Source organism: Schistocerca americana, chromosome X (assembly GCF_021461395.2).
Source record: "Schistocerca americana isolate TAMUIC-IGC-003095 chromosome X, iqSchAmer2.1, whole genome shotgun sequence".
Classification (NCBI taxonomy): domain Eukaryota; kingdom Metazoa; phylum Arthropoda; class Insecta; order Orthoptera; family Acrididae; genus Schistocerca; species Schistocerca americana.
Genome location: NC_060130.1, coordinates 478,763,696 through 478,790,650, shown reverse-complemented (window position 1 = coordinate 478,790,650; position 26,955 = coordinate 478,763,696). Strand labels below are relative to the sequence as shown.

Here is a 26,955-nt window from a genome sequence, read left to right as displayed (position 1 = left end):
AATATATTATTGACGACTAAAGTCTCTGTTATGTGTATCTGTTATGTTTATAAAACTTATGGAGAAACGCAACAAATTTATGCACCATCCTATACTAACAGTACTGATACCCATTGCTTTTAGCTGCTCGTAATACTAATTTAGCAAGGCCATGTTGGCTGATTTTACAAGGCCAGATCCTTCAATCATGCAGAATGTCGGACCTACAACTAGTGAAAATTTTGCCGCCCCTTTTCAGGAGCGATATTTTAGTCTGACGTTTTCATTGATACTCCTTCGATGTGGCTTCACCTTCTGCGTGGCTATCTGCTGAGAGATCAAAACACGCACTGAATTGTGTATTTGGAACCGCGCGACCGCTACGGTCGCATGTTCGAATCCTTCCTCGGGCATGGATGTGTGTGATGTCCTTAGGTTAGTTAGGTTTAAGTAGTTCTAAGTTCTAGGGGACTGATGGCCTCAGAAGTTAAGTCCCATAGTGCTCAGAGCCAGTTTTGAATTGTGCATTCAAGAAAGCAGGCACTCGTATGAATAACTCACCTAAGCGTACATTCCGCCACCAGTACATCCATCTAAACACAGTAAGTTATGTACAGCTCGTTGCATCCACCCCTTAAACTGTAAACGTTTCTAACTCCCTAAATAATATTGACAGAAATTTCATTTAAACTGATTTATACACAGTTTGCTGAAATTAATCAGCTATATGATATTAAAATTATATTCTTCTATTTAAAAAAATATAACTTGTTGCTGTAACTCTCTGGAAAATAACAAAACAACCTCTATTCGTGACTCTACGGGAAGCGTAACGTTTCTTTCGTTATTTCTTTTACTTATCGTTTTGTAAGCTACAAAGAAAACTACCAGATCTGAAATACGTTGTGTACCGTTGAGGCACGCAAGCCACCTCACTGCGACAAGGTCAGTGGTTCGTGAGGAAAGTAATCTTGATTAGCCGAATTGTGTTTAAATGATGACGGTTTAATATCTTTTAACACTAAATAAACGTTCTTTGTGCATGCAGTTCCGTGCTCGACTGCCATGTACCTTCTCCTCTGAACAGACGCTTCTGGTGTTTCTTTTGGGAAGTTATTCAAAGTGTATATAACTTTCTTGAACACACGAGCAGTATCAAAATAACAGTGACCATGATTGCTGTGTTAAAAAGTACTGCAAGCCGATGAGTTTCCCCATTCTCGAAAATACGGCATGAGAGGAATTAAAATTTGGGATTTCTGCTAACTGAGGTGCTTGCAGTGTAGCAAAGACGCATAAATATGGACGAATACATAAGGCTACGTCATCAATAGTGTAGTAAATCTACGCTGACGGAACGTCTTGGAGAGGAACAGGTAGTCAGTTTCGCTACAATAACGTACTAGACGCACCCTTGAGGACTTCAGTTACCTGCTACAATGAAAGGATAGGAGGGCCTCGGTGTAAGATGAGCAAGTTGGAAGAACACTGCCTGTAGCAAACTCAGGTGGGGTCCATTTAGATAAGTGGAAGTTTTCTACGAAATGGTTTCTGAATATTTATGGCCCCATGGCCCGCGTCACGGATGGGTGAGAAATTTATGACTCTGTAAAATAAAATCATTTTATAGAATGTCACTGGAAAAGACTTTTAGAGGAATGTGTCGATAGCGAGAGTTGCTTGAGCAACGATATACACTGGAGAGCCAAAGAAACTGGTACAGCCCCAAATATCGTGTAGGGCCCCCGCGAGGACACAGAAGTGCAACAACACGACATGGCGTGGACTCGACTAATGTCTGAAGTAGTGGGGGGAACTGAAGCCATGAATCCTGCAGGGCTCTCCATAAATCCGTAAGAGTACGAGGGGGTGGAGGTCCCTTCTGAACAGCACGTTGCAAGGCATCCCAGATATGATCAATAATGTTCATGTCTGGGGAGTTTGGCGCCAGCGTAAGTGTTTAAAGTCACAAAAGTGTTCCTGGAGCCACTCTGTAGCAATTCTGGACGTGTGGGGTGTCGCAATGGCCTGCTTGAATTTCCCAAGTCCTCCGGAATGCACAGTGGACAAGAATGGATGCAAGTGATCAGATAGGATGCTTACATACGCGTCACGTATCATCCCACATCACTCCTACCACACACGGCCCACACCACTGCAGAGCCTCCACCAACTTCAACATGCAGGGTCCATGGATTCATGAGGTTGCCTCCAAACCCGCACACGTCCATCCGCTCGATACAATTTGAAACGAGACTCGTCCGACCAGGCAATATGTTTGCACTCATCAACAGCCCACTGTCGATGTTGACGGGAGCAGGCGAGGCGTAAAGCTTGGTGTCGTGCAGTCATCAAGGGCACACGACTGAGCCTTCGGATCCGAAAGCCGATGTCGATGATGTTTCGTTGAATGGTTTGCACGCTGACACTTGCTGATGGCCCAGCATAGAAATTTGCAGAAGGGTTGCACTTCTGTCATGTTGAACGATTCTCTTCAGTCGTCGTTCGTCCCGTCCTTACAGCATATTTTTCCGGTCGCAGCGATGTCGGAGATTTGATGTTTTACCGGATTCCTGATATTCACGGTACACTCGTGAAATGGTCGAGCGGGAAAATCCCCACTTAATCGCTACCTCTGAGATGCTGTGTTCCATCGCTAGTGTGCCGACTATAGCACAACGTTCGAACTCACTTGAATCTTGATAACCTGCCATTGTAGCAGCAGTAACGGATCTAACAACTGTGCCAGACACTTGTTGCCTCATATAGGCGTTTCCGACCGCAGTGCCGTATTCTGCCTTTTTACGAGGGCAGTTCAATAAGTAATGCAACACATTTTTTTTCTGAAACAGGGGTTGTTTTATTCAGCATTGAAATACACCAGGTTATTCCCCAATCTTTTAGCTACACAACACTATTTTTCTACGTAATCTCCATTCAATGCTACGGCCTTACGCCACCTTGAAATGAGGGCCTGTATGCCTGCACGGTACCATTCCACTGGTCGATGTCGGAGCCAACGTCGTACTGCATCAATAACTTCTTCATCATCCGCGTAGTGCCTCCCACGGATTGCGTCATTCATTGGGCCAAACATATGGAAATCCGACGGTGCGAGATCGGGGCTGTAGGGTGCATGAGGAAGATCAGTCTACTGAAGTTTTGTGAGCTTCTCTCGGGTGCGAAGACTTGTGTGAGGTCTTGCGTTGTCATGAAGAAGGAGAAGTTCGTTCAGATTTTTGTGCCTACGAACACGCTGAAGTCGTTTCTTCAATTTCTGAAGAGTAACACAATACACTTCAGAGTTGATCGTTTGACCATGGGGAAGGACATCGAACAGAATAACCCCTTCAGTGTCCCAGAAGACTGTAACCATGACTTTACTGGCTGAGGGCATGGCTTTAAACTTTTTCTTGGTAGGGGAGTGGGTGTGGCGCCACTCCATTGATTGCCGATTTGTTTCAGGTTCGAAGTGATGAGCCCATGTTTCATCGCCTGTAACAATCTTTGACAAGAAATTGTCACCCCCAGCCACATGACGAGCAAGCAATTCCGCACAGATGGTTCTCCTTTGCTCTTTATGGTGTTCGGTTAGACAACGAGGGACCCAGCGGGTACAAACCTTTGAATATCCCAACTGGTGAACAATTGTGACAGCACTACCAACAGAGATGTCAAGTTGAGCACTGAGTTGTTTGATGGTGATAGGTCGATCATCTCGAACGAGTGTGTTCGCAAGCTCCGCCATTGCAGGAGTCACAGCTGTGCACGGCCGGCCCGCACGCGGGAGATCAGACAGTCTTGCTTGACCTTGCGGCGATGATGACACACGCTTTGCCCAGCGACTCACCGTGCTTTTGTCCACTGCCAGATCACCGTAGACATTCTGCAAGCGCCTATGAATATCTGAGATGCTCTGGTTTTCCGCCAAAAGAAACTCGATCACTGCCCGTTGTTTGCAACGCACATCCGTTACAGACGCCATTTTAACAGCTCCGTACAGCGCTGCCACCTGTCGGAAGTCAATGAAACTATACGAGACGAAGCGGGAATGTTTGAAAATATTCCACAAGAAATTTCCGGTTTTTTCAACCAAAATTGGCCGAGAAAAAAATGTGTTGCATTACTTATTGAACTGTCCTCGTACATATCTCTGTATTTGAATACGCATGCCTATACCAATTTCTTTGGCGTTTCAGTGTATATGGACTGGTGGTAATCCCGGAGCAGAGTTTGCTCGACCTTGGTGGAAAGGGTACAGGGTGGTTAGAGTCACACGTATTCGAAGACTTGGCATAAGAGTTGAGTCGTTAACACTGTTGCTACGCACGCAAGGTAGTCATTTCTCCATGATGCGATGCCACACACTCCCTGGAGACACTTGCTGACCCTGTCTGCCACTACTACCACCAAAAACTACTGCTTCCATTTGGTGCCCGGTAAAATCAGAAGGGACTACGTAAGTATAAAGTTCCGAGTTCTGGCCCTAGACGGGCCAATCGGGCACGAAAGATAGCCGTCTCATCCTCTGCCAATGGTGTCACTGGATGTGGAATGGAGTGCTATATGGTTAGCACACCGCTCTGCCGGTCGTTGTCTGGTGCTTTGACGTCGGCCCCGCCACTAATCGCTCGAATAACTCCTTAGTTGTCATCAGAAGGCTGAGTCCTCCGACCACGGAAAAATCCTTTGAAGTAACGGGAATCTAACCTGGGTCCCCAGCATAGCAGTCAGCCCATAGACCACTAAGCTGCGGAGGCACACAGCAAGTACCCCAAATGTCAAAAAATATAACCAAAGCCTGTAGAGAATTGATCATTATGGAAAAAGCACTCTTAGATTTCCTAATTCAAGGAACTGGGTTAAGAGTTCACTCATAATCACTCGAGCTATGGATGTCAGAAAGCCATTTGCACGTAGCCCATGAGACAGAAGCATATTCACTCATGTCGCAAATAAAAGCTTTCATACGAAGACTAAGCTAAACTAAACTCCGTCCGAACAGGTCTCGGAAGACCCGACGGTACTGACCGACTGTCGTGCCATACCCAGCCTGTAGGCGTCACTGGATACGGATATGGACGGGCGTGTGGTCAGCAAACCGCTTTCCCGGCCGTTGTCAGTTTTCGTAACCAGAGCCGCTACTTCTCAATCAACCAAATAGTTCCTAAATATGCCTCACAAGGGCTGAGTGCATCCCGTGTGCCAACAGCACTCGGCAGACCGGACAGTTACCCATCCACGCACTAGCCAACCCCAACAGCGCTGAACTTCAGTGATCTCACGGGAACCGGTGTTACCACTGCGCCAAGGCCATTGTCTTAATAAGAAGACTACAACACAAATTTATTTTACTGTTTGACAGAGGGCATGCTCGCCTTATACGTTAATACACTCATGTTAAAAAAAAATGGTTCAAATGGCTCCAAGCACTATGGGACTTAACATCTGAGCTCATCAGTCCCCTAGACTTAGAACTACTTAAACCTAACTTAACCTAAAGACATCAAACACATCCATGCCCATGGCAGGATTCGAACCTGCGACCGTAGCAGCAGCGCGGTTCCAGACTGAAGCGCCTAGAACCTCTCGACCACAGCGACCGACACACTCATGTTCAGAAAAAAACAGAACTTCTTCAACGACTAGAGATAGGACGTTCATATTCACAGGACATGTAAATTAGTATGTTCTGTAGAAACGATTAGCAGTCGGTCCATGTCGGCCCGCGGATTCTAGATCAACATCGATATGCGGCGCAGCACCACCTGCCGGTAAAATGTGCCTGGGGCTCTCGTTGTTGCTATAAACCAAAAGTAATGGATGTGTGTGACTTGAGCAGACGTGCAGGATGCTCGAAGACGTATGCGTGAACCGCACCGTCAAATCAGTGAGTTTGAAAGACGGCACTTTATTGGCATGAGAGAATGTGACGCATCCATTCAGAAAACTGCTGCTCTTGTTGGACGATGTGTTTGGGCAGTGCAACGGGTTTGTGCAGAATGGTTCATGAAAGGCCGTAGAACACGTCGAGATGGATCAGGTCGCACCACCCAAACCACCCCTCGAGAAGATCGACACCTCATCCGAATGGAACTGCGTCCTCCTAGGCTCTGGCGCAACAGTGAAACAGTATAACACATCTTGCACTATCAGGTGTGGCAGTCAGTCGCCGTTTATTACAGCAGTGGTTACGTGCCCGTCGTCCCCTTCTCCCCCTACCTTTGACTAATGTGCTGAAATATGCTAGACGGCAATGGTGTACGTCTCCGGGGACAGGAATGGCATCAGATAGTGTTTACGAACGAATCCAAGTTCTGTTTGTTTGGGCATGATGGCCACATTTTGGTGAGCCGCAGGAAGTAGGAACACCATCACAGTGACTGTATTTGCACGAGCGCCAACTCAAGACCCTAGGTTGTGAGGTGTTATTCAGTACAACTACAAATCACAGCTGGTGCCTGTCCAGGGCGGTGCAACCACTGTGACCTATGTGAATGACATCCGGTGACCCGTAGCCATAACCTTTCTGAATAACACTTCAGACGCAATTTTTCACCAAGACAATCCACGACCATATGCTGCACGAATACGTACCTGTAGTTATCTGACCCTCCGCCACACACCGTACGGTGGCTTGCGGAGTGTGGATGTAGATGTAGATGTAGATGTTCTTGCTGTCACAGGATGTCAACCTTTTGCCCTGGACCTCCAGATCACCAGACTTGTGGCCAGTCGAAAGTTTTTGGGATATGGTGAAACGACGGACGCTGCACTGTGACTCGATGACAACCACCACATATTAACTTTGGAACCAGATGAATACAGGATTGACAGTTATTCCAAAAGACCCTATTCTCGCCTTGTACGCTACGATGCCATCACGCATGGAAGAAATTGTCAATGCCCATGCCGGCCTTGTTGCCTCTTGGCAACAGGACACTTGCTGAGCCAAGGTCACTGGAATGGCGATCATTTCTGCAGAACATACTAATGTACATGTCCTATGAGTATGAACATCTTATCTGTAGTTATTTAAATTGTTTTCTTTTTCTGAATATAAGTGTATTTGGGGAAACATTATGAGGGCGTCAGAAGGAAGCTTCTCCTTAAAAACAACAGGACGTGGAATTGTGCGCAGACTCTATTACAGGAATGAAGATTAGGGTTTAACACCCCGTCGACATCGAACTTGTGTTCCAATTATGATGAGATGAGAGACACTTTATCATTTATGTGAGGTACTGTGCTGCGTGTGCAAAGAGGTGCCGATGAACAATACATAGCCTGTGATGGCCACGTTACTTAGATTACCGCAACCAACCTGCTGGGAATATGTAGCAGATTTAATACACGCAAACAATCAGTGTAGTGTACTAACTACTCCAATGTGCTGCAGGAATATGACGTCTCTAATAAAAACATAAAATTTATTTAGCCACAAGCCGAACGGATGTTACTGCTTTGTTAATACACCTGACTGATATATAGGCCTACTTGTATGTTTTTCCGTGCCGTTTAGCAGCCGCACCAATCATATTTTTATTTTAATTCCGGTTACTACTCTAGAGTGGACATTTTAATTAATTAATTAATGTCAAATTATGGCATTACAGTATTTCTGTCGATGCGCCCATAAATGTGAAAAGGCGTTCCTCTGATGTTACGGGAGTGGCGCTGTGCTCGTAAAAAATCAAGAGGTGAGTGCAGTCGCCACGTGACAGAGTCCCTTTACTAATTCATACATTTAGATATTCGAAGGCAAATGTTAACAGATGCGGATATTACCGAACTATCAGTTTAGTAAGTCACGGTTACAAATATTGAGGTGAACTGCTTGCAGAAGAATGGGAAAAACTGGTAGAATAAGACTGCGGGGAAGATCAGTTTCGATTCAGTAGAAATATAAGAACACACGCGATCATACTGACCCTACGACTTATCTTAGAAAATAGGATAAATGAAGGAAATCTTACATTTATAGCATTTGCAGATTTAGAGAAATGTTTTGAAGTTGCTGATTCGAATACACTCTTTGACGTTCTGAAGGTGGCATGAATAAAATACGGGGAATGAAACGTACTTTGTACACAAACGAGATTGCAGTTGCAACAGTCGAAGGACAAGAAATACATGCAGTAAATGGGAAAAGAAGGAGATAGGGTGGTCGCCTATCCATAGTGTTAGTCAGTCTGTAAATTGACAGTAGAAACCAGGGAAAAATTTTGAAAACGAATTAAAATTCAGGACTAAGACGCAAAGACTGAGGTTTGCTAGTGACATCATCATTCTGTGAGAGACGGCAAACCGCTCTGAAGAGCATTTAAACGGGTAAGCCGGCCGGTGTGGCCGTACGACTCTAAGCGCTTCAGTTTGGAACCGCGTGACCGCTACGGTCGCAGGTTCGAATCCTGCCTCGGGCATGGATGTGTGTGATGTCCTTAGGTTAGTTAGGTTTAAGTAGTTCTAAGTTCTAGGGGACTGATGACCTCAGATGTTGAGTCCCATAGTGCTCAGAGCCATTTGAACCATTTAAACGGGTAAGAGCTTATAAGACGGACAAGGCCAACAGAATGTAGTCGAATTAAATTAAGCGATGCTAGGTAAATTATACAACGTAAGGAGACGATAAAAGTAGTAGATGAATTTTGCTAATTTGGCAGCAAAATAACTGATGACAGTGGAGGTAGAAAGAAAGTATAATAGAGACATGCAAAAACAAGAAAGGCGTTTCTGAAAGAGAGAAATTTGTTAATATCAAAATAAATAAATAAATATAAATTTTGGTTTGTTTGAATGGCCATCGATTGTAGTAATTGTTAAACACGATTTTTTTTCGCCTTAAGCACAGTGCATTTCATATCTTTTAAATAAAAACGAAACGTGGCTAGTGTAACACTCTCTCAATTTGCAGTAGGCTTAAGACAGAAAAAAACGAATAACTGGTTCTTATTTAAGTTTCAGTGAGTCTTTTGTGAACCTATTTGTCTGAAATGTGGCTTCTTACGGAGGTGAAATGTGGAAGATAAACATTTCGACAAGAAGAAAATAGAAGTTTTCGAACTGTGGTGCTAGAGAATAATGCTGAAGACTAGGTGGCTACATCCGATACCTAATAAGACGTGTTTAGTCGCACTAATGAGGAAAGAATGTTCTGTCACAACTTGACTAAAATAAGGGATTGATTGACAGATAGAGTCTTGAAAATTCAAGTAATTGTTAGCTTGGTAATGCAGGGAAGTAAAACAAGAAATGTCACGGAAGACCAAACCTTTAGTAAAGTACACAGGTTCAAATCAATGTAGGATCCAATGGTTACACAGATATGAAAAGACTTGCACAAGACAGACTTGCATGGAGAGATGGAAACAGTCTCCAAACAGGTGAGAACAACAACAACGACGACGACGACGACGACGATGACAACATGGAAATAAAATGGAGAACGTCAGGACATGCAGCCAGGTGAAATGGGCCAATAAACTGTTTGCTGAATTCTAAGACTGGGTCGGTGGAACGTACTAGAAAACATGCCAGGCAACGTGGATGTTTATGACTCAATACTATATTCCACGGGAAAGTCTGGAGGAGGTCTTTATCGAGTAGTGGGAGTTTATAACAGGGACACCCTGACTGTAGTGACTGATTCGGCGATCAACAATATGGAATCTTCATGCATTTTTCAGCCTTTGCAGGAGGCGCAGCCCTTTCAAAGTCTTCCTGCACGCAGTAACATGACGTACCATCCCTTTAGTTCCGAATGTCACCCGTGAAGAGCTTCAGAGAGCGCAGACACCACCTACCAGGTCGTTAATACACACCGTTTACAATAATAGTCGTTGAGATATTCCTGGCGCTATATTCACTTTTGACGTTGTCTTCCTACAGAGAGCTACACGGTTAGTCCTGTTACACTAGTCGGACCGCGGACATGATTCGATATCCCTTAAGTTTTTTTATTTTTTTTATTTTATTTATTTTTTTTAACTAGGCGACGGCGCGGAACTGTATGAAAAGCTTTCTGGAAATGAATCAACAAATACAATATCAACCTGGATTACTTTAAATACTTCCGGATCTAACAGCGTACGGGTCCAGTCTGCACTGCTGTCGGATTTCCAAAGATGTCATTAGTGTTGTCACTGATGATTTGTGCAGTGTTGCCAGATTCCCTACTCCTACACCTATTACGTCGTAGTGGACATCGTCCAATTACCTTATGTATAAAAATCAAGAAATTGGAGGGAAATTTAAAAAATCCAAGATGGAAAACCTTGTCCAATTTCCTTAAAAATAAATTCCAAGATCGTGGACATATGCCTCAGAAAACAAGATGGCAGATGTGGGGAGATGGGTGCACTCTATATGGTTGCTGTATTTCATATGGTTTAAGTTTAGAACCCAGTCCTAAGTATAAAATGGAGGAAAATTCAAAAATCCACTTTCCATAAGTTTCAAACTGTGTTACTTCAAAGCTCACTGACACAGTTTACGTGTTTAAACAATTTCCCCCACCTAAGTTACCCTGAGTTTTAAAATATGTAGTTCATTTGTGCTGTTCTGATCACATCTCCCAGGTTCACTGTCACCAGTGAAATATCATTAGTGAACAACGGTTCCGAATTAAACGGCATGCGACTTGAGAGGTTGTATGATAGCATAATTGAGCACGTGTCGGATTGCACAACATGGAGGTGACGATAATTAATGCCTTCCTAGAGTTCTTAGCCCCACATTTCTAAAGTAAAATTAGCCGACAGTACTGCAGTGGTCCGCTGGAGACGCACATATAAGTGATGTGCACAGAGAAGAGGTTTTCTTCACAATACAAACGGAGCCACTTGACAAAGAACAGTTAATGTGACTCCACTGCAGTATGAAGTGTATTGTTCCACCTTTTGCACGCAATAAATTTTAGACTCTGTGTAAGACGGACTGTCCAAGTTTTTGGTAGCTTGAAAGATACTGAAAGTGCGATTCTTGTACTGGTAGGCCGTTCTTCGCCTTCCTTGAGTGAAGTATATGCTGATGAAAATGTTTCCTGTTGAATCTGACCGATGAGAATACCAAAGACAGTGATACGTCCAGAATTTTTCACTGAACATAGACCCCATACTGTAATGCGAAGTATTTTCCAATAAGAGCTGTACTTTTTGTAGTCAGTGACCGGTTCCTTTGTGCTTACAAAGAGCGCTTGGTGGTGTACCTTATGAATCTCTGAAAATGTCAAGAGTGGTACGGACTTCTGAGGTTGAGCACCAGGAGGACCTGAGAGCTATGATGCTCAGTTTCATCATAAAGAAGATGGACACAGGTACTTTACAGATAGGCCTAGCGAGAATATATCGGCGGGATTACCTTGCTTAAGACAGTGAAAGCATTGAGATGGAGATGTGCTATTCTTGATTTCGGCCACCCGACTACGGGCAAAGGCTTTTAAGCGCTGTAGATCACTTTGTAGCCAACCTACAGCAATCACTGAATAAGTGCAGACAGTCCCTTTCCTAAGATCGCAGTTTGTAGCTTGTTAGAAGTTGCGTGAATTTTTTGTATCTATAAGTGCCGCATATAGCTCTAGACATGACGGAGTAGCGCTTTTGACTGGTGGAAATTTTGCCTTGCTGCGCAGGAGATGAACGACGAGAAGTGGCGCAGGATTGCATTCGAAGATGATTTATGGCGCCGTACGGTCATTCGGAAGCTTCGTAGAAGATGTGCAGTGCGTTAGTTGTCAGATACAGGTATCAGACGTATTCACAGGATTTATTAATCATTTCTGACTAACGCCAGTATGATTTCTTCTACACGGTCAATATCGATTTATACACTACTCAATGTTAGTTAACGTTTTGTCGCTAATGATCTCGATGTAGACTGTATGTTAAACGAGAATCACCATTTATATAAGCAGAAATCAATCTATTGTTTAGTGGTAGCATTACATTTTTACGTGATTTTTAAGCGACTGTAGCAACAAATTGTAATAATCGACTCATCAACGAATTTTGTATCAAAATTATTGAATTTTACGTCCAAATCATAGAATTTTCCGTTGAAATCGACGAACTATGTGTCGGAATCTGTGAATTGTTTGTCGACCTCAGTGACTGTTGTGTCCATATCAGAGAATTTTATGTCAAAATCGGTTCTTTCAGATATGATAGTTTTTCACAGTACTGTATTCTCTGCAAGTGTTTTCACCAATACATAATTTCTGCACCCTACTTCCATTAAAATGCTGTTAATGTAGTGGATAGCAAGAGTACCATGAATGTCACTGCAGCGTGTTACGTACACCCTCTAAACCAATGTTGCATGATTTGGGCCTTGAAACACAGAGATATCCTTGAGGAAAACATGCATGAAAGCTTGTGAACTTCAGAATAGAGGAAAGACATTGCTTGTAAGAGTGGCTGCAATTGCTTAAAATGAAACAGTCGTACACTTGTATAGTGCTTATATAAAGCAAATTTCGTTGTATTTCACATGTAATGGCATTGGTATTGTACAGCTTTACATAGAAAACTCTTAAAACAGGTTATTATCAATACCCAGTCAATGGTTGACGTGATGAAAGCGAGCTACTTGGGAGAAACCGACGCACACACTCAACGTCATTTGAAGCTTGAAGTTAACAGAATGCTGCACATATTGCAGTTAAGTTGCAACAATGAATGGAACACTTGTTCATCCTGGCGCCTCGCAACTATTGTCAAGCAAGTGGCTAGAGAAATGTTCTCTTAGCACTGACAGAAGCTCAATATTTCTGCCACAGGCTCAAATTCGCAACTAAGAAGTTGAAAGTAGCACATGTGATTACATAGGTTGGGTAAAGAAAGAAGCGATATCAATAACATGTCAGTGCGTCTGCTAACATAATGACGGTTTCAAATATCCTTAATTTTGGACCTAAAAGACTTTGAATCACGGCAAAGAGGAGACAATCGCCGCAGATCTACTGGAGGCAATGTAGATACAGCGTCTAGTGTTACGGCTATATACATACAGGGACAAGATAAGACATGGAAACACCAAACACGCATTACCCTGCCCAGTACGGTATAGGAAACCCGCTGGCATTCTAAATAACTTCCAGTCGCCTCGGAATGCGTAAATACAACTCCTGTATGGTTTTCAAGGTAATCTTACATCATTCTTGCTGCAAAAAAAAAAAAAAAAAAAAAAGCGCCAAGTTCATATGACGGTGATAGCGATCACACAGCCATTCTTCCACAGTATGCCACGAAGACAATAACATTGAGGTCTGGTGACTGCAGTGGCCAGGGGATATGCGACAATAGTTCCTCAGGCTCACAAAACTAATTCTGGACGACGTGAGCTGTGTGAATAGAGGCCATGTCGTCTTGGAATACAGCATCACCATTGGGAAACAAACATTCTATAATGGGATGGACCTGATCACCCAGAATGGTCACGTAATCCACGGTAGCAATGCGACCTTGTAGAGTAATCATGGGGCCCATGCAATACCATAATATTGGTGGCCAAATCATCACCAGATCCGACCATGTTTGACTGTTTGGACGTAAACTCGACCCAAAGTTAGAAACAGCATGAAACAAGACTCATCCGACCAAATGTTCTTCCAATGCTTTACAGTCCACGTTTCATGGCTCTGGCTCACTTTTTCCTGTTATGAGCATTTTCTTCGCTGATTAGTGGTTTTAGAATTTCAAAAAAAAAAAAAATGGCTCTGAGCACTATGGGACTCAACTGCTGAGGTCATTAGTCCCCTAGAACTTAGAACTAGTTAAACCTAACTAACCTAAGGACATCACAAACATCCATGCCCGAGGCAGGATTCGAACCTGCGACCGTAGCGGTCTTGCGGTTCCAGACTGCAGCGCCTTTAACCGCACGGCCACTTCGGCCGGCTTTAGAATTTCAGCCCACCCCGTAGATCCCTGCTTATGGAGCTCCTTTCATATTGTTTTGTTGCAGACATAATTCGCGAGGGTGGCATTCAGTTCTGCAGTGATGTTCGCAGCTGTCTCATTTTTCGTCACAGTTGTCTTCAATGACTTTCTGTCACCATCACTCAACACACTCTGTCATCCGCGCTGTGTCTTTGGGAATGACGTGTTTTTGCTTTCCCTGTATCTGGTATAAATCTTCGAAACGGTGCCTCTTGAAACAGCAAACGCTTCTGTCACCTTGGTTACGGAAGCACCCATCATATTAGCACCAACAACTTTTCCCACACTCGAATGTAATGAGCTCCGATATAATACACTCACAACTACACAGAACGCTGTTCTGAGAACGACTTATACTTGCAACGTATTGAGGTGTTGTTGTTGGTCAAATACAACAGTGCAACCTGCAGACTTGGCCGGCAAGAGCATTTATGTTCAAGCATGCAGATCTCGCGGTGCTTCGACACTTGTCCATACCTTGTAACCGCTGGCAAACTTCATGTGCTAAATGGAATTTTAGGAAGTGTAAATAATTTTGTGAAAGGTTTGTTACGATTTTTTACGGGGCACTTTCATAATTCTACTATAACATGGCGATATACGGGAGCAATTTGCGATGTTCAGGACGTCTGGGAACGTGATGTGCTGATAGCAAAGACACGTAAATGTAACCTCATCAGGATGTAGCGGGGTTTATTTCTGGAACCCATTCAGCTCAGATCAGAACAGGGACACATACCCAACCAGTAATGCAGCGTTATGGTAATGTAGACATGTGAATGTAAACTGGTCGGCATGCTGTTATAGGCCTATATCTTTTCCCCAAAGTGTGTGTGTTCACAGTCGCCGCCGACCAGTTGAAACGCACACCAGTTTCTCTGGCTGACTGACTACCATGGTTAATTCTGTCGTAAAGAATGTAGTAACACGGAAATGCCCTTTAAGGAATGTGATGATGTCTCCGTAACGGTTGTGGGAACCGTTTATAGCCCACAAACATTCCATAGCTGTCAGATTTCAGATGTCCTACTGGTTTTCCCATGGCCGTTTTTATCTGACATAATTCCGTGTCCTAAGTTTAAAACTGGGTTGTCCCTGACCATGCAGTGAAACAGCTGTAGTCACTCACAAACAGCCTGCATGGTTCCATGACATATTGTAGCCGCGCAATGTGACCAGTTCAAAATATCTGTTCAATTTCCGAGACGCTACAGTTGAATATCCTCAACGTTCGTCTGCAGTGCCGAGGTATACTAACCATGCAGTGCACTCAGCACACGTGTTCTTTATGCCATAGTGAAACGTTAATCATTTACAGTCATCAGTGTTCTGACACCTCAAGACAGAAAGAACTGATGCCCACAGTCGATTGCAAGTATCAAGCCATTCCCCTCTCTCAATGCTCATGTTTCATTATCTATGTACGTAGGTTCTCATGGGTTTTATTTATCTCTCCTTGGTTCAAATGGCTCTGAGCACTCCGGCCGGCATACCGCCTTTCAGCTCGCATGTTCATTGATGTTATTTCCGCTGATGACAGTGATCCTGAGAGGTGTGATCAATCCTGGAAGTCCCTTCACGACTTCTTCAAGCATGTAATTAACCGGGATACCCTGGAAGTGATAGTATGGATATTACTGTCAGCTGTGAGAACTACATCTACTAACTTCCTCCTATTCTGCTCTCTGTTCGAAACACAGTTCACTGATGTCAAAATGTTTCAAATGGCTCTAAGCACTATAGGACTTAACATCAGTCCCCTAGACTTAAAACTACCGAAACCTAACTACCCTAAGGACATCACATACATCCATGCCTGAGGCAGGATTCGAACCTGCAACCGTTGCATCAGCGCGGTTCCGGACTGAAGCGTCTAGAACCGCTCGGCCAAACCGGTCGGCTCACTGATGTCCATTCTCCAACTTTTCCAGTTTACTTTGCAGTGTGAATGAACGGTGGAAAATAGCAATTGATAAACCGAAATCTGATGAGAATTTCATGAACATTTGGTGGCATATACTTACAGAAACTTTCCTGGGGCTTGTATCACTCAGAATCGCCACTGTGTTGGCTGCAAAAAGCATAGCACTACGCTGTTAAGCAAGTCTTCACTTGCATACTCTTTAACCAGAACCCTGCTTCGATGCGACTCCTGGCAAATTTCTATCGCACCAAAAGCATACACACAAAAAACTCAATGATCGTTGAAGAATAATACTGTCATATATCAAAGTAGTTAATGGTAGTTGCGGTCCCTATGTGTTTACTGAATTGGAGTTTCATCGTCTTAGCGTTTGCGACCATTGCGTGTGGTGATCTACGCAGAAAAACGTTGCTGGGAACAGTAAGGGTGAAAGTTGGTCACGATGCTGGAAAGTTAATAAGGTCACTTTCTTTGAAGTGCCCAAGGTGAGAAAGTGGTCAGAAAGCGTCCAATTCTGAAATTAGAGTGGGTTTAAGTTTACCATCGTGCACCCTTAGAGCATCTTATCTTTGATAAGGCACAATGGCTGTATCAGACAACAGCCTACTGGTATCTGTCCGCGTTCCGAACTCAGTGAGATGACATTGCTCTAATTAGCGGTGCAAAATGGTTCAAATGGCTCTGAGCACTAGGGGACTTAACATCTGAGGTCATCAGTCCCCTAGACTTAGAACTACTTAAACCTAACTACCCTAAGGACATCACACACATCCATGCCCGAGGCAGGATTCGAACCTGCGACCGTACAGCAGCGCGGTTCCGGACTGAAGCGCCTAGAACCGCTCGGCCACAGCGACCGGCTTAGCGGTGCAACATACTGTATGGTGTCACAAGTAATCTGAGAGTCACGACACGTATCGCACATTGTGAAAGCAGCATGCTGCGTAGCCTAAACCCCTGTCGTGACACGGCCTGGGAATGTTGGTGGGGGCAGCTCGCTGGAGTGCCAGTTGCTCAGGGTCTCGGCACACACTGGGGGCCCTTGTAGCGGCGGCGGTTAGTGGTGCGGTTGATGCGTTTAGCCTACGCGGCAGGCAGCTGTCGGAACGCAGTCGAGTGGCCTAGGCCCGGCGCTCTTAGCCCGCGAGGCGCCCCGACCCCTTGTGAGATTTGCGACCGCGTAAGAAGCCGCCTAGTGTGTCCTGCATCTGTTTAAAGACGCAATTATTTCTATCCTATTACACTTGTCGGTAATTGTTTAAACGGCATAGGTTCCGCCATCTTGGATTATGCAGGGTGAACATTAACAAAACCGACAAACTGCAGGGACGGATTCCCAATTGGAAATGGAGGAAAAAAGGCCCAACGAGTATGTGTTCGGAAATGGGCAGTGTGCTGGCAACAACAAATCGTCCCAGTATACAGTACAGAGCTGCATTGCATCCAAGGCACAACAGATGTTCAAAGTGGCGTCCGTGGGATGCAGTGCACGCCTTTAGACGTCGCATTAAATATTGCTGCACTCTTTCGCACGTTCTGGCCTCTCTCCGAATTGTGTAACAGGTGTGGAACCAGGTCCTCCAAATCTAGTGTACGCACAGTCCGCTGCCTCCCTACACCTTCATCTGTCTGAAAGGATCCATGATAACACAAAAACCCAAAAAGGGCTCGAAATGTTGTCTGATTTGGTTGGTGTCTGTGAGAGTACTTCTTTGGCATAGCCATGCTGCTTCTCGACTGTTTCCATCTGCTTGGCCGTACACAAACACCATCTCGGCTCTTTCCCGAGGTGAATGCCAGACCATTCTGCTGCTTGCAGCGCGCTGCGTCCATCACACAGTCTGCAGCACACAAGGAACTGACGGTAGGTGGTCAGAGGAACTTTCATGCGTCATCTACAGTGGCAACGATGCATTTCCGGACACAAGTTCGTAGGACCTTTTATTCTTGATTTCCAGTCAGGAAACCGTCCCTGCAGTATGTCGGTTTTGTTAATGCTCACCCTGTGTACTTAGCACAAGTTACCTGGCAATCATGCAGGCCGCACTTCTATCTCCAGGTGTGCTACCTAGGATCACCATCTTGGATTCTGATAACACAGAGCCGGAAAAAAATCCAATAGGACGAGTAGAATATATCCGCCTTCTTGAATTTTATACTTAGAGCTACTGGGGTAGGTCCAACGGTGGGATCTTTTAATTTAACCCCAGTTTTTGAATTTCTCGCCATTATATACACACGGCAATTGGTCGATGTCCGCTGTGACGTCATAGGAGTGGGAGAGAAATGAAAAGGTGGGGAATCATGGAACATTGCATGGCTCATCGATAATGTCTGTCTCGTTATTGCGGACCACTTTCATGAATGACGTTATCCCAAAGGGCAGATATCACGAGCTTCTCAGATATGTCAGTTTAGATAAAAAAAATCACCCTGAACTGAACCCCTGCCAACCAACAAATTCGCTCTTTTATCTGAAATTTGGGGAAACTTCAAGGAAGTCAATATTGGTGCCTACCGACCAGGAGACAACGTACCCATAGACGAGCAACCACTACCACTCCACTCAGTTTAACGTTCAACAAACCCAACAAATATGGCCTATAATTATGGATCGCTGCAGATGTAGCGACAAAGTGTGTAATTAGTGCTCTCCCGTGTCTCGGAAAAGAGGACACGATTAGAGAGAAGCAGCTACCCGGAGAGTACGTCGTTCTGTGTCTCATGGAACCATTTCTAAATCCAGGAAGAAACATGATCACAGACAACTTATTGACACCTCTTCAACTTGCTAAGAAGACCAAAGGAACGAAAACGACATTAGTTGATATAATTAACAAGGTCCGTCTTGAAGTTCATCATGAAGAAGCAGCCAAATGCTGAAATACACTCCATCATCCACCAGACCGGCTGCACAAATTGTACCACGACTGTGTTCAAAGGAAAAAGAATAAAAATGTCGTTCCTTTGAGTATACTGCATGCCGAGGTAGCAATAAGCACATATGGAAAAAAGAAAGATGAAATTATAACATTCTACAATGCAAAAAAGTATGTGGTGGACGTGGTTGATCTAATGACCTGTAAATATACCACAAAGTTTCATATAGGAGATGGCGGATGCATGTCTTCTACAACATCTTGGACATGACGGTAGTAAATGCATGTGTCATCTGAAAAATAATAACGCACAAGAGAATGGAAGGGAAGAAGCTTATACTTAAGCTGGCGAATGAACGAATCAAACGAGAGCGCAAGAAGAAGGACAGAGAAAAGAAGAGGATACGGGACCAAAATCAGCTAGAAAGCAGAAGAAGTGTCAAATCAGCCTCTGCAAAGACAAGAGGAGCAGCGACAACTGTGTGAAGTACCACAGTGCCGTGTGCAGAAAACGTGCGCGTAAAACAGAAATCACTTGTGCTAAGTGTGTATAGCAGATTTGAATGATATGAGCTAGAAGTACAACAAATCTGTGTGTAGAACATATGTGAGTATAATGTATTAATGATCACTTTAAATAATTACTGTTATAACTTGCAAAAAGGTATTCACAAAAATGAAGTACTTGTTTACGTCAAATATGAAAATATTTTATATGAGGTTTATATGAAAATATTTTCTATCGTTTTAGGAATGTCCGAAACTCCACCGTTCTATTTTTAAAGACAAGTTCATTCCCAACGGAATCACTGTTGTGTGGCAATAAATATGTTTATCATTAAGTAGAGTTACAGCCTTTTCATCTTCAGCCTCAAATTGTCCGAAAAATTTATCAGGCAGGATGAGTGAATGCCCTATCATAGGAAATAAAAGTGTAATTTTATATTTTGTGCAATCTTCAGCCAGAGAATTTCAGTGATTTTTGTTTCTTCTGACCGCCGTCATCAGCAACGGGTTTCACATAATAATAGTAATTTATCCATCATTCTCATATGCTTGCAGTATGCTTCAGCTTTTCTTTTATGAGTATTTAGATCACTCTGTAGTTTTTGCCTCATATCCGCATCTGTACTGGTCTGCTGCAATCTAAACGCGGGAGCGACAATCTGTGGCTGGAAAGTAAACTCCAATGTTATAATCTTCGTCAAAATGTTTCAAAAATAATTGTACATAAAGTGTAGATTTTCATCTTGACACTCTTAATACTGCAACCAAACAGTTTCAACGCTTAGCTCGTTTTAGAGATACTAAGGAGTTATAGTAGAAATTCCATTTAAACACCTGAATAGATTCAGTAAATAGCTTGACAGCACCTGAGGACACATTACAACGTCTGCTATGCTCGACACGTAATGCCTGAAATTGTGCATAGATACTCCACGTGTAAATGAAGCACCTTGTAACAGAATTGCAAATATTAAGATACGAACACATTACCACTTTTAATGGAAGTTTTGTATATATGCTGAAAATATAGAATTTAAACAAAATGTTCATGAAACCACGACGAAACGAGTTTTACAAGTCAGGCCATTAAACTGATGTATTACTACAGAACATAACGAGCTGTTCATCTCATTTGCTATTGTGGACATAACGTGTTTTGCTGCTTTACAACTACTTGACATGACGTGTTTCGCAGCAGCTCCAATATTTCAATGTCGTTTCTTTTGCGGATAAAATGGAGTCGGCAGAATTCCAACACTCTCGGGATGTGTGCCTTGGCAAGTTTTACAAGATGAGAGAGTGATTCCATTTCTCGAAAAGAAAGATGTTACAGATTTTGCAACTGGGTGATTGATTTGTGTATTGTACCATGCGAATCGTGCGGTATGAAGAAAATTTTAGGTATTTGTATCCTCCATGGTATCGCGGTTGTCACAAAAGTTAGTGTATTCGTTAACTGACTCCACAAAGTCCTTCTGTTACAACAGGTACGCGCAGTTAACATCAGACGTGGGCGGCGTGCAGATATCGAGCGGAAGCAACGCCGTCCTGTAGCTGTGCGCGTTACCCCCACGAGCCGTATTTCACGAGGAGCTCACTGGTCAGCAGACAATTTAGAGCCGCGGTGAGCCGAAGTGGCCACGAGAGTGCCAGAAGCAGCGAGAACCTTAAAGTATTCGTCACAGGATGGAGAAATACTGCGCAAGCCGCAACAAGCACGCATAACTCCGCGCCGCGTCGACCACCGGATGAAACCGGGAGTGCGGCCAAGGCCCGGCTGGCCAGCTCACAGCAAATCCTGGCGCCATTCCTTCCTATTTTGTCCTCAGTGCTAACGCTGCGTTGTGGGGTATCTTGCACGGCTTATAAATTCAACTTCAAGAATGTCTGCAGCTTAGAACGCGCGGTGCAGCTAAACGGAACTGCTTTCATTTACGAGTGTAGATTAAAAAGCGTTTTATTTATTTATTTAGTAACAGTTTTTGGACATCACCCATACAGCCAGACTACGAATGGGTTTCTTAACATTAAATGTGTAACAGCCTTAAAACGGCGGAATGCAACGTGATGCAAGTACTCGCACTATTGTAACAACAATTAACACGTACATTAATTTTATCTAAAATTAAGTACATGACCTAATAAAATTAAAATAAATTCATTAATATGAAAGGCGTGCTGATAACACGAAGCTTACTTATTCATTTACTACGGTACAATATAAGAAACACTTTCCCTTTATTCTTATCTGTGCTTCTGCTATAAAACCCTATAGGAGTGTATGTACTTACACGTCTTCCATTGCGAAAAGAGTTTGAATGTTCGTTGGCAATGCATTGTTGGAGGACATCACACGCTTGAACAGTATCGTGATTTTTTGAAATATTCTATAGCAGCCGAAGAAATCATGGTTAACGTCTTTTTCACCGCCGCATTCACGTATAGAAGATAAGATCATGTTGAGGTGGTAGAGATGCTGCCGGAATCTCTAGAGTTTAAATCGAAGGCGTACCATTGTCAATATAAAGTTTCTGCTGTACCTGCATCTTTGGTGCCAGGGTCGGGGAGATTAGATACTACTACGATGTATTTCATAAGACCGGTGTAAATTTGCATCCATCGTGCTCTTATTCTTATCCCTACGGTATGAAGGAGATCGTTAGGTGGCACTTTACCATATTTCACTAAACCATTGCACACACCTTCCACGGCCATAATGTCTACTTGTTCATTTCCCTTTATGCCGCTGCGAGCCTTCACCCACAACATAATGATAGTCATATTTAGGCGGGAAAGCTCTCTAACTATTTCTATAATGTGATACCCAATATAAGTTTTGGTTTTACAGATATCGTAGCCTTTTGACAGCATAAATGCTGAGGGTGGATCTGATAAAATAATGACTGTTTCTTCTTGAACTCTTTTTGCGTATTTCATTTTCTCTGGATTGGATTGCTGGCTATTACAGGTTAAGTCCATCTATACAATGTGTTTGGGAGGAAACGGGAGTACTCCAATTGGTGATAGTGGGAACCATTCTGACATTCTGGAGAACCAAATCACTTAATCATTTGCTCTATTATTGTGGGATAAGGAAATATTAGCGCCATGATGTTTACCACGTTGGAATTTGAAAACGCAATTCATCCGTACAAAGATACGCTTTACACTTTCTGCCTTGTCACGTTTAAAAATGTAGCGGTGGTTTAATAGTTTTGTTTGTGTGGCGTGCAGTGATGACGAGAGTATTTACATGTGCAGAGTAGGTCCGTATGGTGTACGTCTACAGTTATTACAATAAAAAGGCGAGGGTTTCTCCTTGGGAATCCAGTAACGGTTTTCTGCACGAGAAACACCTCACAAAACATAACTTTACAGAATAGTCAACATACTACGTGAATATGATTTCGTTTTGCGGCGCCCGCATTGAGTGAGAAACACGGATGAGTCGAGATGGAAAACATTCTTAAGGCAATGGAATGTAACACAGCGAGTAGTGTGCAACAGTTTTTGAAAGTGTGGGTAGTCTTACCCGAGTCGGAATCAGGGGGTGTCTTCTTTCGCTCTGTCACGTAGATGTAAATGTCGTTGTGATACATTTAAAGGACTGAGTAAACAGAACCAGTAAAACACATGGTTACACACGGGAGAAGAAATTATCGTATACTCGTAAAAGGCTTAAAAATTAGCGAAGCAAGATGATTAGTTACAATCACATGCTAAACATAATAGAAAACCCTGTACGTTCATCACAGTTAAATAACGATTCATATACTAATCAAACAATCAATTCAACGTGAAAAGAGTAAATTGTAGCAGAGGCACATGCAAGTTAAATGCAGTAACTTGTGCTTACAGTATGACAGAAAGTTATTGACGAGCTAGTTCAGATTGCTACCAGATTAAAACAATATAATACAATCATATCCCAAATTTTAATTATCAACACTAGTATTTTAAACACTAATGTAAAATGCACCATGAATAAAAAAAGTAAATCCTTATGTCCATCACAATATTCGAAGTTTAGCAAGCTAACTGAAGCATAAGGATAAAGGATTTATGACGGCGATTGCTAGTAGACAAAGTGATCAATCACAGAACAATGGACTTAAACACATATCTTTTAGACATTAGTTACAAAGTTTTTACACGGAGTGGTTCACCATGATTCTTCGTTAACAGCGGAGGCTCGTTAAAAAAAAGGCGAAATGCACGATATAACAAATTAATCGCCAGTTTTGTTGATATTTGAATTTTTTTTCTTTTTGTGAGTGTAATGCATGAAAGATGACTGACCGCCTTCGTGAATAAAATAAAAATACACTGGTGTGGAAAGCTTAAGGACGGAAGTAACTTTCTGATCATGTGTGACTGACATCTAATATAGGTCACTGAAACTTAGACCATACGCAGGAAGAACTGCTACAGTGTAGTGCAGAAGGGTAACAGAAATACGTAGTGAGATGAGCAGAAATGACACTTTTGTTGAAAGACAATAATTATACCTAATTCACCGCAGTCCATCATGGTTTCTTGTACATTACAAACGTGCGGGACGTTGTACTTAATAGCGTATGTGATCTCCACGGGCATCATTATATGCTTCGCAATATACTCCCACTCTGGCACAAGACTGGTAAGGAGTTCTTGTGGCAGGGTGTCCAATTCCTTTAATGGCACGGTTGAAAAGTGTTGGAAGGCAGTCGGTGTATGTGGACGAACTGCAATATATCTCCCCAACGCATCCCACAAGTGTTCGATGAGCTCATGTGGAGAGAGGTGGAAACACGTAATGCACCCAGGAACATTGTCGAACATGATTGTTATGGTGCTCCAGATGGTATGGTGTGGAGAGGAAGAATGCTGCGTGAGTATACTGACCGCTCAATCTTTGAACGCGGCACAATCACCGGTCAACATTATTGCACCACTGTACTTCTTCCCTACGTGCATTTAGCTATGACTACATTATTATGGATAACGATGCGCTACCACATCGTGTAAAGCAGCCGGAGAAGCTCTTGCAACGAGAGGATATTCGGCGAATGGACTGTCCCTCCCATTCCACCGACTTAAATCCCATCGTGCACGTGTTGACGACAGGACATGGCGACGTTAAAAATCCATATGAATAGATGCAGTACAGCTGTTGGTACTCCTCAAACAGGTGATACAACTATTCTCTGGCAGAGAATGTTTACATGGAATGAAATAATGAAATGGAATCTCTGCCATCTCCAATTGTCTTTCTCTGGCGAGACAGTCTTACAGTACACATTTTACGAGACAAGTCGTATATGATCGCCCTTCGTAAATGCAGAGATTTAAGCGCACGGAACTGCACAAACTCTCTCTTCCCCCCGCCCCCCCCCCCCCCCTACCTCCAGCGGTGTACATGCATTCCCACATCCGGTGATCCCGCAATCGCAGGTCGTCGACAGCATATACAGCTGGCCACGCCGAACAAAAATGGAAGTTTTCTGTCGGTTGGGGTTGTGTCGTCACCAGTCGCAGTTCGTCAGCGCCGCGTACGAGTCAGTACGCCGTCGGGGCGTTGACCGTAGATGTGGTGGTGGTGATGGTTAGTGTTTAACGTCCCGTCGACAACGAGGTCATTAGAGACGGAGCGCAAGCTCTGGTTAGGGAAGGATTAGAAAGGAAATCGGCCGTGCCCTTTCAAAGGAACCATCCCGGCATTTGCCTGAAACGATTTAGGGAAATCACGGAAAACCTAAATCAGGATGGCTGGAGACGGGATTGAACCGTCGTCCTCCCGAATGCGAGTCCAGTGTGCTAACCACTGCGCCACCTCGCTCGGTGTTGACCGTAGAGTGTATGTATGAATCGTGTTATGAATGAAGTTATGGGGCCGCGCACGATTAGCCGAGCGGTCTCAGGCGCTGCAGTCATGGACTGTGCGGCTGGCCCCGGCGGAGGTTCGAGTCCTCCCTCGGGCATGGGTGTGTGTGTTTGTCCTTAGGATAATTTAGGTTAAGTAATGTGTAAGATTAGGGACTGATGACCTTAGCAGTTACGTCCCATAAGATTTCACACGTTTTGAAGTTATGGAAAAGTAACTGGACTATGGCTACGAGTATCGAACACTCCTTTACCCTCATGACCCTACGCCCCGCCACCGCAACATGCCTTACCAGATCACTTACAAAATGGTTCCAGAAGTGGGGTCCTCAGTGTTCTTTTACCCATCACTGTTCTCGAGGAGAGGAGAAAAAACCTACAGTCTTCCACTGGGTGGAGCAATGATTGGTATTATTAGCAGACTTTAGTTTATGAGCACTGTACGGGGAGCCTGCGCAAGATTGAAGCAGACACTATTTTTCTTCTTGGTGATGCAGCGGAGCGGGATCCAGCATTGAAAGTAGGACTGACAGATACTGGTTTTGTTTAGCGGGCATGTGAACGGCAATAACAGCAAGTTTTTATAACTGCAGTTACTGGATAATCAATCATGGCGGACACACGGCAAGGTGCGGATTTGCAGACTGTTATAGAGCAATTACGCTCAGGAATTCAGCAATTAAAAGCAGATGCAGTAGGTAGGTGGGATGTGGGTAGAGTAAATAGCAACCTTCGGAGTATAATCGATGACTGTACAATGGACTAACGGTAGTTAAGAACTTTTTTATTTTATGCCTACAGTTCCAGTCTTCCGCGGGAGATCAGTTGAGTATGTTCCCGTGTTTTCTCAGAAGGCTGGAAAATATAGCAAGTTGAGGATCGTGGAGTAACTTGGACAAAATAACTGTGGAAAAACTGCGAATCCAAGACTGCACTCGATTTCGTCACGTGTGATCCGACGTGCGGTCAAGTAGGTATCTACGGCGAATTTTAACAGACACCTGTGGAACGGTACAAGAGAAAAAACTCAGCAAGATTTTACAGGACCCAACTCAACAGCTTGTGTGTTTTGGACAGAGAATTCATCGAGTTTTTTGCGGATCGCATTAGAAAACTTAATGCTAACATATGAGAGCTTAGTGAGAACGTTTCACACAAAGAGGCGAAATTGTTTGAAGTAGAACAAAGGGTATTAGATACGTTTTTGAAAGGGCTACAGGGTGAATTCGGCCGATCAGTAAGATCCTGCCTCGTCATGGATGTGTGTGCTGTCCTTAGGTTAATTAGATTTCAGTAGTTCTAAGTTCTAGGGTACTGATGACCTCAGATGTTAAGTTCCACAGTGGTCAGAGCGATTTGAACGTTTTTTTGTAAAAGTAACTGGATTATGGCTGTGAGTACTGATCACCTACTCGCGCTGATGACCGCACAGACTGCAACCGCTCGTTCTGGATCAGATCCCTTACAGCGAAAATATTTTGAATACACATGGGTTATGGGACACACAGAAGGCAGGTACAGAGTTTAAGTACATGCACTGTGCAGGTCGCTAGACATTGTCTAAACACATCAGTAGCGGTACAATGCATCGTTTGGGTCAAATATGACACTGACCTTTTGTGACAACCTTGAGCTCGCCCTCGGCCTTGCTCCTTAGCCACAGTGCATCATTACATCTTTCCTTCCCTTCCCTTCTTGCACGTTAGTCATAAGCATACCGATTGAACGAACATTTATTTAAGAAGTCCTAGTGTTGCACACAGTGTGTGACGATACTATATGTAGTCGCATTTTTGGTAACAGGTGACATATTTATTTCATTAATTAATATTCTTAACACACAAGTGGGTAAAATGCTGTATTTTTC

The 26,955-nt window shown here is 43.5% G+C and overlaps 1 protein-coding gene across 1 annotated transcript in view; it reads right to left on the bottom strand.

Annotated features, from left to right (window-relative positions):
* LOC124556082 (protein eva-1) overlaps nucleotides 1-17,921 on the bottom strand; it is a 350,386-nt gene extending 332,465 nt beyond the window's left edge. The window contains exon 1 of the mRNA XM_047130109.1: nucleotides 17,866-17,921. Coding sequence (XP_046986065.1) covers nucleotides 17,866-17,921 — 56 coding nt within the window. The remainder of the gene's footprint in view (nucleotides 1-17,865) is intronic.
* Between the last annotated feature and the right edge of the window lie 9,034 nt (nucleotides 17,922-26,955).